Below are 16,706 nucleotides of genomic sequence, written 5' to 3' on the forward strand. Positions count from 1 at the left end.
AGAGGGATTTTTGTTACACTGATGCTTTACAAAAGGGGTAGTGCTCTATTTGCATGCCATGGCTGTGACTGTGGAATATTTCGAAGGACTACCATAGATGAATCTAAGAGACGGAGTCTTGCTTGTTTTTTTGTTTTCAATCTCATGGATATATGCCAGTGGACAGCCAGCTATCTTAGCTAAGGTAATAAGGAACCTTAGGACTAGAGTTGCCAAGCAATTGTGTAAGATCAGCTAATTAGGGGTGGATCTAGGATCCAAGATTCCTGATTCCTAGTGGGGTGCACCTTCTAGACCAGGGATCTGAATTTAGTTCTTTCTCGATAGGTGGTTACAGCCAAGTTCCTGGCAGCTAAAAAAAAAAAAAAAAAATGAACTCTAATAGATGTAGATCCTTGAGGTCACAAGGGCTTGGGTTTCACCAGAGCAGGGCCCCAGAGTAAGCAAGACACTACAGAAATTACATGAACTTCCTAAGGGTTTCTTTAAGTGAAAGAAGTGGTTTTCACTTGGCTCTGGATTTTGCAGGAGGAGATGCAAGGCAACATGACCCTAGCCTAACAAGAGCGTGCGTAATCACAGAGTAGGTTTCTGGAAGTCCACCAGAGGGAGAGATGTTGGGAATTACCTGATTCAGCAAGTAGGATAGAGACTGGTTTGCTATCTTCTTCTGGCCCCCTCTGCTACAAGAGACAGAATTCCAGTTTGGAGAACTGTATTAAGCTTGGTTTTAGTTCCTGGTCAGCTCAGTCATGTTCTTCCTTACCTTTGCTGGGCTGCACAGCAAAGCCCAGAGTCCTGACCAGACCCCCTGCTGCATTGATGGAGCTGGAAGGGAGTGTGTTTATGCCCCAGGGTGGGGGTGCCCCGAAATCACTTAGGTCACACCTGGGAGCCCCGAATTACTATCATTACATCTCTGTCCAAAACATGCTGGTAGTAACCTCCTCTGGGGTCCCATTTTCTTTGTTTCTGTAAGTAGCTTCCTTGCATGTGCCCATCTGAAGAGGTGGAATGGGAAGAATGAACGAAAAGTCTTGTGCCACGCACACAGGCATAACCTTCCTCCAGGAACTAGGAAAACGCCATCAGCAGTCTGTGGTCTGTTTGGAGGAATGTGATTAAGAGCAAATCATCTGACAGTAAACACCAACAGAAGTAAAGAGTTACATCTCCCTGAAATCATTACAGAGATCAGGGTGTTTGTTCTGTGACTCCCTGGCTTCTGTCCTCAATGAATTCAGAAGACAGGATCAGGATAGGACAGAGTTATACTCCCATTCAGTGTCACACAGCTGCCCATGCATGGCTGTGAGCTGGGGAAGGACGGGGACACGTCTCCGTGAAGTTGTGAAGAGAGGGGCAGCTAAGGGTTGAGAGCAGGTGACATCCTAAACACACAGGCCCACATTGGGGAGAAGCACTGCTCAGAGAGATCTCAGACTCCTTAGATTTTTATTTGACCAGAAGGAGATAGAGGGTCAGTGTCCTATGAGGTCTCTTTCAAGTGATGGGAACTGTATAAAGAAAAAGCCTAATGCTGTCTGCCATGGAAAAAGATAGGTTGCACCAAATAGTCTTCGTCCAAAAACAGCAAGGGGTAGATGGCTGGTGACTGTTCACACACTCCTGGACCCACAGCTGTGGTTCACTTTCTCAGTTTGGAGCCTGACCACCAGGTGAGCTCAGGTGAGATGGGAGGGGACAGGGATGTTTATGCATCTGAGGTTGGACTTAGGACATCACTTAGCCCTCAGCTGGAGAAACATTTTCCTTCTGATGCTCAAAATGGAGATTAGTTTCTAAAGAAGGACATGAGCCAGCAAAACCTAGAGAAGGCAGAGATCTGGGGGAGGTGACGGGATCCTCTTACCCTAGCGAGAGGCAATCGTGATGGGCAGCTGGTGGATCTTCCTTCCTCTCTCAAGCTTCACAGGTGTCGCTGTGCGCGTGGTGCACATGGACTCGTCAGCGAACACACGCAGGAGGACACACTGGGAATGTGATTCCCAAGTCCATAAGTGTGGTTGACGGACTAGGTTTACCTAAAAGACCCTTTAAGAGAAAGCTCTTGAAAGATGATTACAGAATTGAGACACCATCATTTAAAAGTGCCCGAGGCAAACTCCTTTGAAAATTGCAGCAGCATAGGGACAGAGAAAGAACCTCGCAGCCCTTGATTGTTGTGCTGTTCCCTGAGGACCCTGCCTCCCCCTCCCCCTCCATTTCTCATCTGATAAGAGAGAGAGCAGCATCTATCTTATGAAAATCCGATTCGGGGATGGCTGTGATCAAAACCAGCTGGCTGTCACCAGCAGTGGCCTTGCGCGGAGGGAACCGCTCAGAAGCGTTCCGTATGTGGGGGTGTCACGGGTGGCACCGATCAAAGGAGCATTTTTTTAATAAATATATATAAGGAAAAATACAAAACCCGAGGATTGGGAATGAAAGCAGTGTAGTTTGTCTTGTTTTTCCCAGCGAAACATGAAGAGGATGAAATGGAATCAGATATGCCCGTCTCTAACATGCTTGGACTGGCGCCCCGAAGAAGGCGCTCTGTCACATTAGTACCGTGTCATTCATCGTGGGCCTCATTGAACAGTGGGGAGCTGCAGCTTTCTGTTCCTTCCAGCCACTTCATTCCTCCGTCCCGTTTAAAGTCCTTCCCCCCTCCTTGTCCTTAACACAGCTCTGCAGATGAAAGCTAGAGAGAGCTCGCGGAGGGGCTTTGCTCCTTGTTTCCTTCAGTTGTCACTCACGGTGTCCCCAGAGGCCACCCTGGCAGGTGACACTGAAGTCTTCTCAGAATCACATCACTTAAGGCTCCTGGTTGAACGGAGTCCCTCTCTAGAGAACCCTGTGGTGACCTGTGCGTCCCTCCTGAGCGCTGCCTGTGGATTGCTTGCAAGGCGGGGACCTGGTCAACGACCGGCTGTGCTGTGGACACCGGTGGCCTTCAGTAGGCTTGGGCGGGTGGTGGGGAACATTTCCATCCAGGGCCTTGTGACCGTAGCTCTTCAGAATTCTGCGGCCTCACTGGGGGTGCAGTAAGGAGGGCACCCACCACCCGAGCCCACTCGCCACTGTTAGCAGGCCCTGTTCTCTGCCAACAGCCCAGCCAGAAACCCACTCTGGAGAGGCCAGGCAGGGACCACGCCAGTGCTCTCAGCCCATCGTCCGCTGAGAGTCCTCCCAGCGTGAGGGCTGAGGGAAAACCACTTTGACCTTGCTTCTCTCAAGGTCTGCAGTCTCCTCCGCCAGCATCATGAGAGATTCACTTTGGCAGGAGCGTAGAGGTGTCTCAGCGCATGGGACACAGACGTAAACGCCCACCCCAAGCTGGCACCACAGGACAGGCACCTGTCTCTGTCTCCCCTTCGCAGGCTCCTGTCTCTGTCTCCCCTAGGGAGCTGCCCGTGCACGACTCCTGCCCCCATGTCCCACTCTGTCTTGAGGACTGTGTGTGGGGTCAGCCCTGTTCCTCCACTTTGCACGACTCCTGCCCCCATGTCCCACTCTGTCTTGAGGACTGTGTGTGGGGTCAACCCTGTTCCCCCACTTTGCACGACTCCTGCCCCCATGTCCCACTCTGTCTTGAGGACTGTGTGTGGGGTCAACCCTGTTCCCCCACTTTGCACGACTCCTGCCCCCATGTCCCACTCTGTCTTGAGGACTGTGTGTGGGGTCAGCCCTGTTCCTCCACTTGAGCAGTGTGGCTCTCTGGCCACTGTTACAGCTTCCACACACTCTCCTCACCTGCCAGACGGATGTAGCAAGGTCCCAGTGTTAATCAGTCAAAAGCACAAGGGACAAGTCTTCCTAAGGTGGACCTGGCAGGGACCTGGAGATGCATTGGTGCCCCTCGTCCCTAATCCAGGGAGCACAGGGGACAGCTCAGTAGCTCCTTTGAGACTGCCTCTTTCCCTTGTTCCTTCGGGTGTTTGAAGCCTGTTGCCTGCTGCTCTCTCTTTTCTTTTTCTTTTTCAAAAATTCTCCATTTTTTTCACTTAGAAAAAAAAATTATTTATACGATTGAGATCCACTAATTAAAGCCATTTTCTGGTATTTGGTTACTGGAGCGTTTGATGTCTCTCTGACAAGACCATGAAATGCACGGGGCGTCCACAGGGACAGAATTTGCTGAACACGGCTCTTTGTAAATGAGGGGACATAGTGTCGCAGCAGCTCATGAATATGAAACGCCCATGATGCCACCTCAGTGGACTTGGGAACACAGATGAATCCTGTCATGTGCTAAATGAGACCAATTTCTTTCACTTAACTTCATCTTCAATCAGACCTTCTTCCATTTGCCTGTTTAAAATTCCCCATACGTGATGCAGAAGGTAACAGCATTCAGTAAAACAAAGTTTTGCAGCTACAGAGAAAAATCATAATGATCTCTAGTTTAAAGTTGCCATCTCCTAAAAATATGGACGTTGTTTTGTTTCGGTCTCGAGCTCTGCTATTGTCTGTTGACTTTTGGCCCAGAATTAGGGGTTTGTAAGGACTGCTCTTATTGGGGTGTCATGAGGCGGCATGTCCAGATTTCTTTCATGTGGATTGGTTATTGAACTTGGCTGTGAGTGGTGGCGGTGAGCCCTCACAGCCTGTGATGGACACCCTGCAGCGGCCAAGGCCAAGTGAGAAAGAAGCTTGGGAGGAGACTGTGTGTGGCCCAGAAGGGTATTTGTGATTGGGAGCTGAGTTGGTAGATGAGGTGAGAGAACAGATGTCATCAGTAAATACCTAAGGGACCTGGTAAAGGAAAGGTAAGCCAGCCCCTTGTATCGTTTACTAAGGCGAGAAGGTGAGAGAAAGTGCTGGGAGCCAGGCACGGTAGCCCATGCCTGTAATCCCAGCAGCTCACAAGGCTGAGGCAGGAGGATCGCAAGTTCAAAGCCAGCCTCAGCAACTTAGTGAGGCCCTAAGCAACTTAGTAAGACCCTGTCAAAAAACCAAGGCTGAATGTGCTCTCTCATATGTGGATACTAACTCCCAGTAGGGAGAGGGGAGGGTATGGAAGAATAGAAATACTTTGGATTAGACAAAGGGGAATGAAGGAAAGGGAGGGGGAATGGGAATAGGTAAGATAATAGAATAAATTGGACATTGCTATCCCGTATGCATATGTGATTACACGACCAATGTAATTCCACATCATGTACCACCAGAAGAATGGGAATTACACTCCATATATGTATAATATATCAAAACACATTCATTCTACTGTCATGTATAACTAACAAGAACAAATAAAAAAATTAAAAAGGCTGGGGATGTGGCCCAGTGGTTAAGCACCCCTGGATTCAATCCTTGGTGCCAAAAAAAAAAAAAACAGTGTTGGGATACAGCCTAGACTTTATGTAGCTCTGTAGAAACCACCCACGAGGTCAGTGGTAGAGCGCCGGCTTGGCATGTGCAAGGCCTTGGGTTCCATCCCTAGCACTGGTCGGGAGGAATTTTTTAAGAAAGAAGAAAAAGATAAAAAGGAAATCATCAAAGACTAGAACCCGATGGGATACAGAGGAGGAGGCTTCCTGCTTGAGACACCTGTGCCTGGTTGGGACGCAGACTCAGAGCCTGCTTTGTTTGCTCCTTCCTGTGGGACTTTAGTGTCTGCCAGGTGAAGAGCCTGGGTCACCTGTGACTAGCTGAGTGCACTTAAGAAATCCCTTTCTGTTCTAGTGTTTCCCAAACAATTGAGGAGGGAGTGCGGGCTGCCACAGTGAGGCCACCTCACCAGAAGAGGCAGCTCGGCTTTTTACTGTCAGGCCACGGAAGCAGAACAGGGTCCCTCTGGGATTTCCCCGGGTAGTTAGCGTCTTAATCCCCGCATGTGATGATATTATTCCTGAAGAACATATTTTAGGGCGAATGGCAGCTTCTTGCATCTTTTAAACCAATTGTAATTGATCTTTGGGTGTTTCTGTACATTTCTATTTGCTGTTTATTTGGGTACCATTTGTTTATTTGTATGGTTTCATGTGTTGGTTTGCTAAGGGCTCTGTTAGGTGGCAGCAGTTCCAGTATTAAAATGAGTTTCCTATTTGGTGATCTCTCATTTTGAAAGAAATTCTCAGGGCTGTTGCCCGTGTTAGCAGGCCTCTGTTGCGTGCTTCTAGAACATGGAGATTGGTGAAGAGCAGTACGGCCCAGCCTTGGGATAGAGCCAGAGGGTTAGAGTTCACCAGATTTGAATGACTCTTTCTCTGCCCCTTTCATCTGTTGCTTCTTGGATATTCACTGACTTTTCCCATGGGCCCAGCTTGCAAGTGAGGCAGTCTTTGCCATGATGTGATCACATCCAGGAAGTCTCCATGGATCCTCCTTGGTTGACCTTGGGGAGTGACTCCTACCGAGGCACCATTGGGACTGTACTGTAACTGAACTGTACAAAGGAGATTGACCTTCTGTACATGTGACTTTTCAGATTTGAGGGGCCTCTCTTGATTCAGTTCTGCTCAGTTATCCTGTATTTCACCAGCCCTTGGGAATGCAGAGGTGACTGGAATGTGTCTCTGCCCTCAGCCAAGGGGCTGAGGCAAATTTCACTTCTCCTACTTCCTGCAAGGTGAGGTGCACCTGTGGCCATGAATGGATTATGAAAGGACACAATAGTGAGCTCTTAATTCTGCCCATTGGGTTCAGAGATGATTCGCAAGGAAGGGGTGTACATTTTCCTTTTTCTCTTGATTAATTATTTTTTGTAGCAAACACATTTTTTTTTTTTTTTTTTTGGTGCTGGGAATTGAACCCAGGGCCTTGTGCATGCAAGGCAAGCACTCTATTAATTGAGCTATATCCCCAGCCCGATTTATTATTTTTTATGAACAGAGCTTCTCTTTGTAATCTTGCCTCTGTGGGATCTCACTTATATCAGACACCCAGCATGTGTTCCCCAGCTGATGTGCAGGGCCTTTCTCTCCTCGTCCCATGCCTTTGCTCCTGCCTCATCCATATAGCACTCTCCTGGCCGTGCTTTCAGGTTCCCTAATGCTGCAAGTTACTGCACCTGCTGTCCCCTGAGTAGCTCAATTCTGCTTCTCCTTTAGCTCTCAGCTACTTTGTCCCTCACTCAGAGACCTTGCCTGGCTCCTCACACCACGCCCCCAATTCACCCTTTCTGGACTGGGTTGAATGCATTAGGGAGCATTTAATATAATACAAGGTGGCCATAGAAAAGAATGAGATACATTGACATATGGACAAGGACAGAGGTTTCAGAACAACTCATAAGTAGCCTGATCCCATTTGCAGACATTTCTAAAAGGACACATATTCTGGGCGCAGTGGCACACACCTGTGATCCCAGCAGCTCATGAGGCTGAGGCAGGAAGATCACAAGTTCAAAGCCAGCCTCAGCAGCTTAGTGAGGCCCTAAACAACTCAGTGAGACCCTATCTCTAAATGAAATATTAAAAAAGGGCTGGGGATGTGGCTCAGAGGTTAAGGACCCCTGGGTTTAATTCTTGGTACCAAAAAAGGGGGGGCCATATATACTATGATATGCATAAGTGCTTTTCAGTAAACATATAAGAAATTGAGTGATTACCTCTAGGGAGATGACTGGATCTATCGTGTGACTTCTACTTCAGAAATATAAAACAATTAGGTCTCCCTGGTATTGTCTATCGTGGAATCCAGTTAGTTTCTTTCCTACTGTGTAATTTTTCCCACTGCGTATTTTGATTCATAAGCAGGATGTTTATTTGTGTGTGCCGTCCTATCTAGCTGATGCTCCTGAAGACTACAAGCTGTGTTCTGTTTGCTAATTATTGGCACCACCTCTCCTGGCTTCTTGCTCCTGGTGGGTGCTTGGCCAATGCTCCCCAAATGAATGAACCAAGGGAACAAGCAGACAAATCGCATCTCCCAGAGTGTGGCCAACCAGGCACCAAGTGGGGCAGAGTAGCCTGTGGAGCAGCTTGCCGGAGAGCCGAGGGGCAGGGAGAAAGCGCAAGGCCCCGAAGGACTCTGGGTTGAGGGGTGTGAGCTGGGACCGCACAGCAGATGCTGGGTGGGAGGGTGGCACTGGGACAGGAGGGGAACCTGCATCCCAGGGCACTGGGGCCACTCAAAGTTCTCTTGCCTTGCCATCTCCTCCTCTGGGGCTGTTCCGGTACCAGGCCACCTTGTCCTTCTCAGAGCTAGTTTAGTAAGACATGGCGGACGGCATTTCCAGGTTCTCTGGTGTGAGTGCATTTTTACTGTTCTGTTCCGTTTGACCTTGAGGGAAGGAGCAAGTCGGGGCTTGTGAGAGAGAGGACTTAGCTTATTTACAGTTATAGGAATGAGAGACTACCCAAGAACACGGGACATTAAATTTTAGGCAAAAATAAAGGTGTCCTAACTATAGGCCTTGCCTCACCCCTCCACTGTGGGAGGAGGTGTCTTCAAAGCCATTTTGCATTTAAAAGGGAAGCAGAATAGGGTGGGTGCCACTTTGGAGAGGGAAGCCTACCCTTGCCTGGCGGTGCATTATTAATAGTATCATTAGTGGTTTTACCTCACATGAGTTGCTTAATCTTGATTTAGTCTTGTTGTCTTCTAAAAAATGACTGGACTGGGCAGGATTCAATGAGAAAGTCAAGGTAGAAGCATCTGGGTTTTCTGCATACATAATATTATAGTATCTGTTAAGAATAGTGAATATTATATACTGAGCACAGTGCTTAGTATTTTATAAAGTTTATTGCATTTGATACTTTGAAAAACCACATGAAGTGAATGTAATGATCTTAATTTTACAGATGAAGAAACTGAGGCTCAGAAAGGATAAAGTCACACCACCGGTATATGGCGGAGACAGGATTTGAACTGGGCCATCCTGTCTCCAGCCTGCTCTCTTAAGCTGTTGATGGGAATCCTGCACCTACTTTATTAGTCTTGTTGCTACTGTTAATGTTCTTCGAGTAATATCAGCATAGAGGGAAATGAGAACAAAGTTAATATAATTATTGGATTTTTAAAATAGCGAGATTTTTCCCAAAAAACTAAAGATCGAATGTTTTCTCTGATTAGTGGATACTGATCTATAACTGGGGGTGGGGTGGGAATAGGAAGAATGGAGGAACTCTGGATTGGGCAAAGGGGAGGTGGGGAGGGGTCATAGGAGGGGTAGGAAGATGGTGGAATGAGATGGACATCATTACCCTAGGTACATGTATGACTGCATGATTGGTGTGTCTCTACACCATGCACAACCAGAGAATTTGAAATGTTGCGCTTCATTTGTGTCTGATGAATTGAACTGCATTCTGATGTCATGTACAACTAAATAGAACAAATTTTTTTAAATGCATAATATAAATAAATAAATAAAAATAAAATAGTAGGATTTTTAAAATAGCAGCAGATGGGGTTGGGCATGTAACTCTGTGGTAAGAGCACTTGCTTAATGTGCTCCAGGACCTAGGTTCAGTCCCTAACACTGCAAAAAATAAAAATAGTGGTAGCTTTTCAACAGTACCAGTATTCTCGTACTCAGTTCCTCTCATCAGCTCTGTTAAAACTATGTGCTTTGCATGTTAACCTTCCCAACCTACAAGACTTGGTCACCAGGCCACATTTGCCGGTCAGGTCACTGTCTCTGACCGGAAGCAGGGCTGGATCATCCCTTGTGGGTGATTTGGTGAGGAAGCAGATTTATCAAGTTCATTTCTTTTCTCCTAGGTTTGTTCATGGTAGATATGGCGGGGGGTATGGGAGACAGAGAGAAGCAGGTCCCCAGACCATCTCATATACACACAAGCAGACACTTGTCTGCGACTGTAAATCAGAAACTGTAAAATTGTGAAGTTCTTTGAAGTTTGCCCAAAACCTGCTCCACGGCCACCTGTTCCACTGGGGGCGGGGAATTGGATGGGCTGCCTCTGCTGCGATGGCTCAAGCTGTCACTGCACCGGAATGTTCCAGCTTGCCTTGGCCTGGCTGTCATCGCTGGCTCTGTCCCACTCAGGCGGTTCACCGGGTTCCACTGGGCACCAGGCTTTCCAATTAGAGAGAAATCCCACTGTGCGGCCAGCCCCACCAGCGCCGCTCTGAGCAGCCCCTTTGCCAAGGCCCGCACTGACCTCTGATCTGTCACAGATGGGCCAGCCCCACATTCTTTTGTGCACATTTGGAGGAGGGGGGTGGGTACCAAGAGGGAGGTCCACGGGGAGTGAGAGTGGACATTGGGCAGAAGTGCAATTCCTCCGAGCTCAGAGAAGCTGGGCAGAGCTGACAGGACCCAAATGCTAAAGTTGCCGAGGGAAAGGGGAGTTTGAGAAGACCCTGTCCTGGGCCCTAAACTCAGCGTGGGGCATTTCCTTACCAACTTCTGAATATTCATCTCAGGCTGGACTCCACACCGAGGAGAGCCACCAGTGGCAGCTAACTGGCTCATTCCAAAACTGTCACACTGCTGATGGCACGTGGCACAGCCAGCTTCCCCTGTCCCTCTGCAGGGCCTGTGCCATCTCAAAGCCAGGGAGCCCCACACAGCCAGGGCTCAAGGAGCAGAGCAGCCTGAGCAGCCCACACAATGGATTGTATGAATCACTCAGAAGGGGAGCGAGAAAGGAAGCTAAATTTCTATTAGCATAAGAAATAGACTCTTAGCAAATTCCATCTCTAATTCTCTCCAAGGCCAGGGAGATATGATCTAAGCTTGAACAGCTTCTTTATAGACATTGGACTTGCTGAATGTGGTTCATTATTTTGGGGGCGGTGTATGTGTCTCTTCTTTATCCCTATCAGCAATTTCTCTTTATTTTTATCCCTTTTCACTATTTCCTTTCTCTGCCTGTCTCTTTCTGTTTTCTTTTCTGTGTCTCTGTCTCTCTCTTGCCCTCTCTCTCTCTTTTTCCAGGTGCAACAGCTGTGAGTCTGTAGTGAGAAGTAGTAATGAAGGCAGCAGCTGGAATCTGACGTCTGTGTACTCGGCTGAGCTGGACTAGAGCAGTCACAAAGTCTAAATAACCAGGGGCTGACAGTGACCAGGGTCTTCCCAGCTGTTGCTGGAGTGAGCGTGTGCCTCTTTTGGAAATAAAATAGAACTCAGTCCTTGGAAGCAGAAGTGAGGGGTGTCTTCACTTGTCTCCTCTGGAATGTTCCTCATTTGGGTGTTTGCAGTTGGTTTGGGAATTGCTGGACTTTCTTACCCCACTTGACCTTTTCTCCTGCCCCACCTCTTTTAGTTGTTTTCCTGATTGGTTAAAGCGAAACCCCTCAACCAGCCAGTGATGCTCATTTGGAGCCCCGTAATGACTGTTTCTTTAGGGAGTTAATTTGTCCCCATGAGGGCAGGCAGTTTTGGGGAACTGAAGCAAGATGCCACAATGAAGTGACGCGCCATCTCTCAGTGTGTGTGTGACTTTGTTAAGCTGATAGAAGGACTGGCCTTGTGTCTCCGCATATGTCTCTAATTGTGTCTCAGAGAAGGAAGCCCCGGGAGACAGCCAGAGAAGTGTGATGATTAGACTGGGTGGTGTTTGTTCTCCCCAGCCTGCCAGGTGGAGCCCCGAACACCAAAACAAAGTTGGGGATCCAGGTTGCATCATTGGTGTAAAAAGTCCTTTAGATGCAGCTGAGTGCTGTGCCCCGGACTGTGACGGTTGCTTTCTAGACTTAAATGCGTGCCTTAGTATTGGTCATGATCAGGTGGTGCTCACAATGACATGATTTTGTGACAGTACACATCCTCGGTTCTGTCTCTGACCATGCCAGGCCCATGCATCTGTTCCTTTTCCTTTTTCCTCTGTTCCAAGTCCCAAATGCTGTCTGGGACAGAATGGAGGCTCTTCTCATTTCTTTCCTTCTCTCTTTGGAGATCACCCCAAGGCTCCCAATCTGCTGCATGCATCAGAGTCACTGAAGAAATCTTAGGGAAAAGTACAGATGAATGAGCCCCACCAGGGGGTTCTCCATCAGCACATTATGGGGGAAAAGCCTGGGGGTCACAAATTACTGAAGCTCCACTTTTTTTTTTTTTTTTTTTGTACGCAGGATTGAACTTAGGGACACTCAACCACTGAGCCACATCCCCAGCCCTATTTTGAATTTTATTTAGAGACAAAGTCTCACTGAATTGCTTAGGGCCTCACTTTTGCTGAGGCAGACTTTGAACTCAGGATCCTCCTGCCTCAGCTCCTAAGCCACTGGGATTCCAGGCACGCGCCACCCGCCTGGCTCCACTTTTGATTCTAACGTGTGCCCTAGTTTGGTACCACAGTCCTATGCCGGGGACTCCTGGAGGCCAGAGACTCCATTCAACCCCCAGTGCACAGCCCCCAGCTGGGTGTGGAAGGTGAATCCACGGTAAACGGAGAAGCTGGCCAGATCCCGTGTGCTGTGGACCACTGAGCCTCCTCCTCTCCTTGCAGATATTCCCATCATCCCGGATCTGGAAGAAGTGCAGGAGGAGGACTTTGTTTTGCAGGTGGCATCGCCTCCGAGGTAGGTTCAGTAAGTCAGAAACTGGCAACGAAATAGAGAACGGACAAATTAACACACCCAGCCACCTTCTGGAGAGGGCCTTGCTGCCCCGCACGCAGTGTAGAGGCAGTCTTTCTGGTGATGGCTCCATCCCGAGTTCCTAACTAGTTCACACATTTGATTCCCACCCTGGTCATTCCCAGCTGCCTACCAGGCTCTGGGCACAGTAGCCAAGCAGCAGTCCTGGAACCTGTCCTGCCTGTGGTCCCTCCTCACACTTCCTGTCCTTCAGCATCCAGGTGAACCGGGTGATGACCTACCGAGACCTGGACAATGACCTCATGAAGTACTCGGCCTTTCAGACCTTGGTGAGTGGAACGGCTTCTGCACAGAGGGGCAGGTTCCACGCAGCCCCTGCAGAGAGATTTCTCAGTTCCCCCAAAGCCGTACAGCGCCTTGTCCACTGTCCTGGGAGATGGTGTCCTCGGGGATCTCACGGCGTGCCCAAGCCCACCATCCTCTGATGTTTCCCAGGGCCGGGCCCTGCTGCTCCTGAGGACACGCACTGTCCTCCTGGTGTGGCCCTTCTGCCAACACTGCCCAGCGTGGAGCACGTAGCCTTTCCTCCTTTCTCAGTGGCCCTGTGGCCCCCTCAGGTGTTGACTCTGAGTCTGTGGGGAATTCTAACACTTTCGATCGCCCTGTCCTTGCTTTGCAAGAGATTGTTGCCTGACCACCCTTGAGGTCCCAGCTGGCTTTTTGTGCATTCACAGGATGGAGAGATTGACCTGAAGCTCCTCACCAAAGTGCTGGCGCCAGAGCACGAAGTACGAGAGGTACGGTAGCAGAAGCCACTCGCCATTGTCCCTCCAGGCTGGCCTGCACTTCCCTGGGGCCCAGATGTGTGGGAAGGTGGCTGCCATTGAGGGGAAAGGCCATTCTTTGTCTTACCAAGCGATACCCTTGTTGTCAGGACGATGTTGGTTGGGACTGGGACCATCTATACACGGAGGTGTCCTCGGAGCTCCTCACTGAGTGGGACCAGCTGCACACTGAGAAGGAAGACCCCCCAGGACCACCTCGGAACAGCTGAACGCATTACCTCTGCCTCAGACCTGGAGCCATGCAGTAGGCCTCAAGCCAATGAAACTTGCAAGCGGATGAGAATTTTTATATGGGATATTTTGTAATAAAAATATTTTCAGCAGACCACATTGGGTCATTCACATGCAATAAATGGCTTTATTCTGTGGATGCCTCTTCGGTTTCTTTCCAGCCCTCTCCTTCTCAGTGTGCACCTGGAAAGACTCGTGAGCAGTCTGAGGGCAGCTCTGAGCTCCAGGGAGCTGAAGAGCCGGAGGGGAGCTCTGGGTGGGAGGAGTGGCCCCCACTGGCAGTTGAAGCTTCTCTCCCTGCAGCACGGGACCGGGCAGTGCGCCCTTCAAGAGGTTGCAGACAGTTGCCTACCCTGGTCCTGGGAGGGCCTGGCCTGGCATGATGCCTTCTGACTGGCCCTTGAGCGCCATGGGGCCCTGTGGCGGGACTGTTGCTTTGTTCTGTCTTCCAGGCAGCTGGCGCTGAGGAGCAAGCAGGGGCGTGATGAGTTGGGTCACCTCAGGGCCTGGTGGCTGTTTGGATAACACTCTCCCTTCCACCACCATCCCCACCCGCCTGTACCCCACGCCTTGAGCTCCAAGGCCCACACCTCCCTTCTGCCACATGGTGCCAGAGCCCCCTTCCCGGTGCTCCTTGGGAGGGGCAAACCAAGTCTCCCTGAGAACACCACAGAACATTCTCCCAGGAGCAGCCCCCTCCTCACCCGTTGTCGGGAGCCTCTGACCAGCCTCTGACCCTTGGGTACACAGCTGCTGCTCTGCTCTGCCCTGCAACTCCGTCTCTCCCACCACGTGCTGACAGGGAGCAGAGCCCAGCCTTCCCCTAAGCGGATGCTCTTGTTTTTGTTTTTCTTGCTTACTCCCAGACACATCTCAGGACAGGGACCTGCCCCTGCCAGCCTCTCCAGGCCCCTGCTTTGGCTCAGGCCCATGCAGGTGGCCGCAGCTGACTGAGGCCCACTCCTTGGCCACAGGGAGCCCTGAGTGCTTCTCTCATCCTGCCTGGAAAGCCCTTCATTAAAATTCAGAAAAACAAAGAGGCTCCACACATCAAAAACCCGCTGGGGGGTTATTTTTGTGTGACTAAGGTGCCCTTCCCTGGTGAGCCACGTGTTTGGAGCAGACAGAGCAAATGTTGTCTGTTAATTAATAAACTCAGGGACTTAGTGGCTTGGGGGTCCTGTTTCCTCCTTTTCCAGAGTCCCACTTGCAGCCCTAGTCAGGCCCTCCTTGAATGATTCCTGTGGCCACTGAGAAGTTTCCATCCGGGTTGAAACCCAAAGGAGAAGAGCTGAATTGCTGGTCTCTTAATTACTGGCAAATTCCACTGCCTCAGGACTTGGATAACCTTGGAGGTCTTCAGCCAGCCTGAGCAAGTGACTGGGGTTGACTCCTTCCTCCCTTTTTAACAGTAGCAGCTACAAGTTCTGTTACTGAGCTCTCACTACGTGCCAGCTACTAGGCTCAGCATGTAGGAATTACTTAATTGGGTCCTCCCAGTGAAACAAGTACTGTGGTTGTCGCATTTGACAGATGAGTAAACCAAGGTTCAGAGAGGTGAAGAGATTGCCCAAGATCATCCAGTACTCAGGCAGAGCTGGAATTCAGAACCAAGTTTCCTGACTGCAGCACATTTTAACACCTGTGTTGTTGTTCACCCCCTGCTGCCTTTGGTTTAGGAAAGTGCTGCAAATTACAATGGGCAGTTCCCTAGGAGGAACTCCCGCTACCGCCCACCATCCCCAGAGCAGATGCCATTCTCTCTCCTCCCTGGAGTATATTCAGGCCTGCAGTGTGAGCCCTGTCCATGTGGCTGAGCTTAGGAGGCCTGTCCCCCGGGAGAGGGGCACGAAGCCAGCAGACCAGGTGAGGCACAGCAGACCCAGTGAAGTATCTTCTAAGCAGATACCCTGAAATCTATATTTGTCCAATCCTTTTCCTAAGACCCCTTCCTTATGTGACAACCAGCAGTGTCACATAACCCAGACTTCAGAGAACTTCCCCAGCAGATGGCCTTCAGGTGTAGGACAGACTAGACAAGTATCCGCAGGTTCCAGCCCTGTGGTGTCCTGCAGGGCTCCTGAGTCTGGGTGCTGCTCCTCCGTATGTCATACTGACTGGCTCCTTACCCACTTCTCCTAGGCTGGCTCCTGTCACCTCTGAGTAGGCTTGGTTAGTCCCTGCTGGGCTCAATGAAATCCTCCTATTGTGTTTGGCTGATAGTTGCAGAGATGCTGTTCAGAGGCTGGACCTGATAGGGAAGTGCATTCCTCCATGCCACCTGCCACCTGCCAGGTTCTGTAGAAGGCTGTGCAGATCCAGAGCCAGACAGAACTCCCTTCCCTTATGGAGCTTATGTTGCAGAGGGGAAGTAAAACACAGGCGCCTCAGATGGCAGTGGATGCTGTGCAGAAGAGCAAGGCAGATAGAGAAGGCCGCGCTGGGGTGGGACCGCAATTTCAAATGCATAGTCAGAGAGGCCTCCTGAGAGGGTGACGTTGCTGCAAAGAGCTGAAGAAGGTGAAGGTCCAAGCACTGGTGTTTCCAGTAAAAGGAACAGGAAGCCAGGAGGGGGGCGGGGCCCAGCCTGTCCGGGGAGTATCAGGGGCTCCTGGTGCCTGGGGTGGAAGGGACCAGGGGAGAGGAGATGCTCTGTCTCCTCGTGCCCATGCCCGAGGCTGGCTCATCCCAGAAGAGGCCTTTGGGTGTGAGAGTCACCTCCCTCCCGTGTCACAGGCATTCTTGGGCTTGTGCCAGGCAGTCTTACAAAGACCTTCCTCCAACTGCTGCATGTCCCTCCATGGTCGGCCCAGAGGGGCAGAAAAGCTGACTGATGCTTCAGGGAGGGAGCAAGGCAATGGACCCTGTCGCACAGCAGAAAGGAGGATGGGGCAGCCAGCTCCCTGCCAGGGCGGGTGTGCCCAGTGCAGAGGGCAGGCGGAGCGGCCAGTTCTAAAGCCCCAGCATGGAATGACCGTTCCCTGGAGCCCCAGGGAAATCCGACCGAGCAGGCCTGTGGCTCAGCCTGAGACTCTCTCCCTGGCTGTTGGTTCACCTTGACGGAAGCCCAGCCAGGCTTTTGCTACTGCGTGCTCCAGAGGTCAGCTACTACAGTGACAATGGCTACCTGAGACCTCATGCAAGCCAATATTGGTGACAGAGAGACAGGGA

The 16,706-nt window shown here is 50.2% G+C and overlaps 1 protein-coding gene across 7 annotated transcripts in view; it reads left to right on the forward strand.

The window, feature by feature from the left end:
- Nucleotides 1-13,672, forward strand: part of IFT43 (intraflagellar transport 43) — an 82,739-nt gene extending 69,067 nt beyond the window's left edge. For all 7 annotated transcript variants that reach the window (XM_081289257.1, XM_081289258.1, XM_081289261.1 and 4 more), the window contains 4 exons: nucleotides 12,369-12,441; nucleotides 12,713-12,788; nucleotides 13,194-13,256; nucleotides 13,394-13,672. In XM_081289257.1, the coding sequence (XP_081145383.1) occupies nucleotides 12,369-12,441; nucleotides 12,713-12,788; nucleotides 13,194-13,256; nucleotides 13,394-13,513 (332 nt within the window). In that variant the 3' untranslated portion in view covers nucleotides 13,514-13,672. The remainder of the gene's footprint in view (nucleotides 1-12,368; nucleotides 12,442-12,712; nucleotides 12,789-13,193; nucleotides 13,257-13,393) is intronic.
- The last annotated feature ends 3,034 nt before the right edge of the window (nucleotides 13,673-16,706 follow it).

The sequence above is a fragment of the Spermophilus citellus genome (assembly GCF_964194105.1).
Source record: "Spermophilus citellus genome assembly, chromosome: 4".
Lineage (NCBI taxonomy): Eukaryota > Metazoa > Chordata > Mammalia > Rodentia > Sciuridae > Spermophilus > Spermophilus citellus.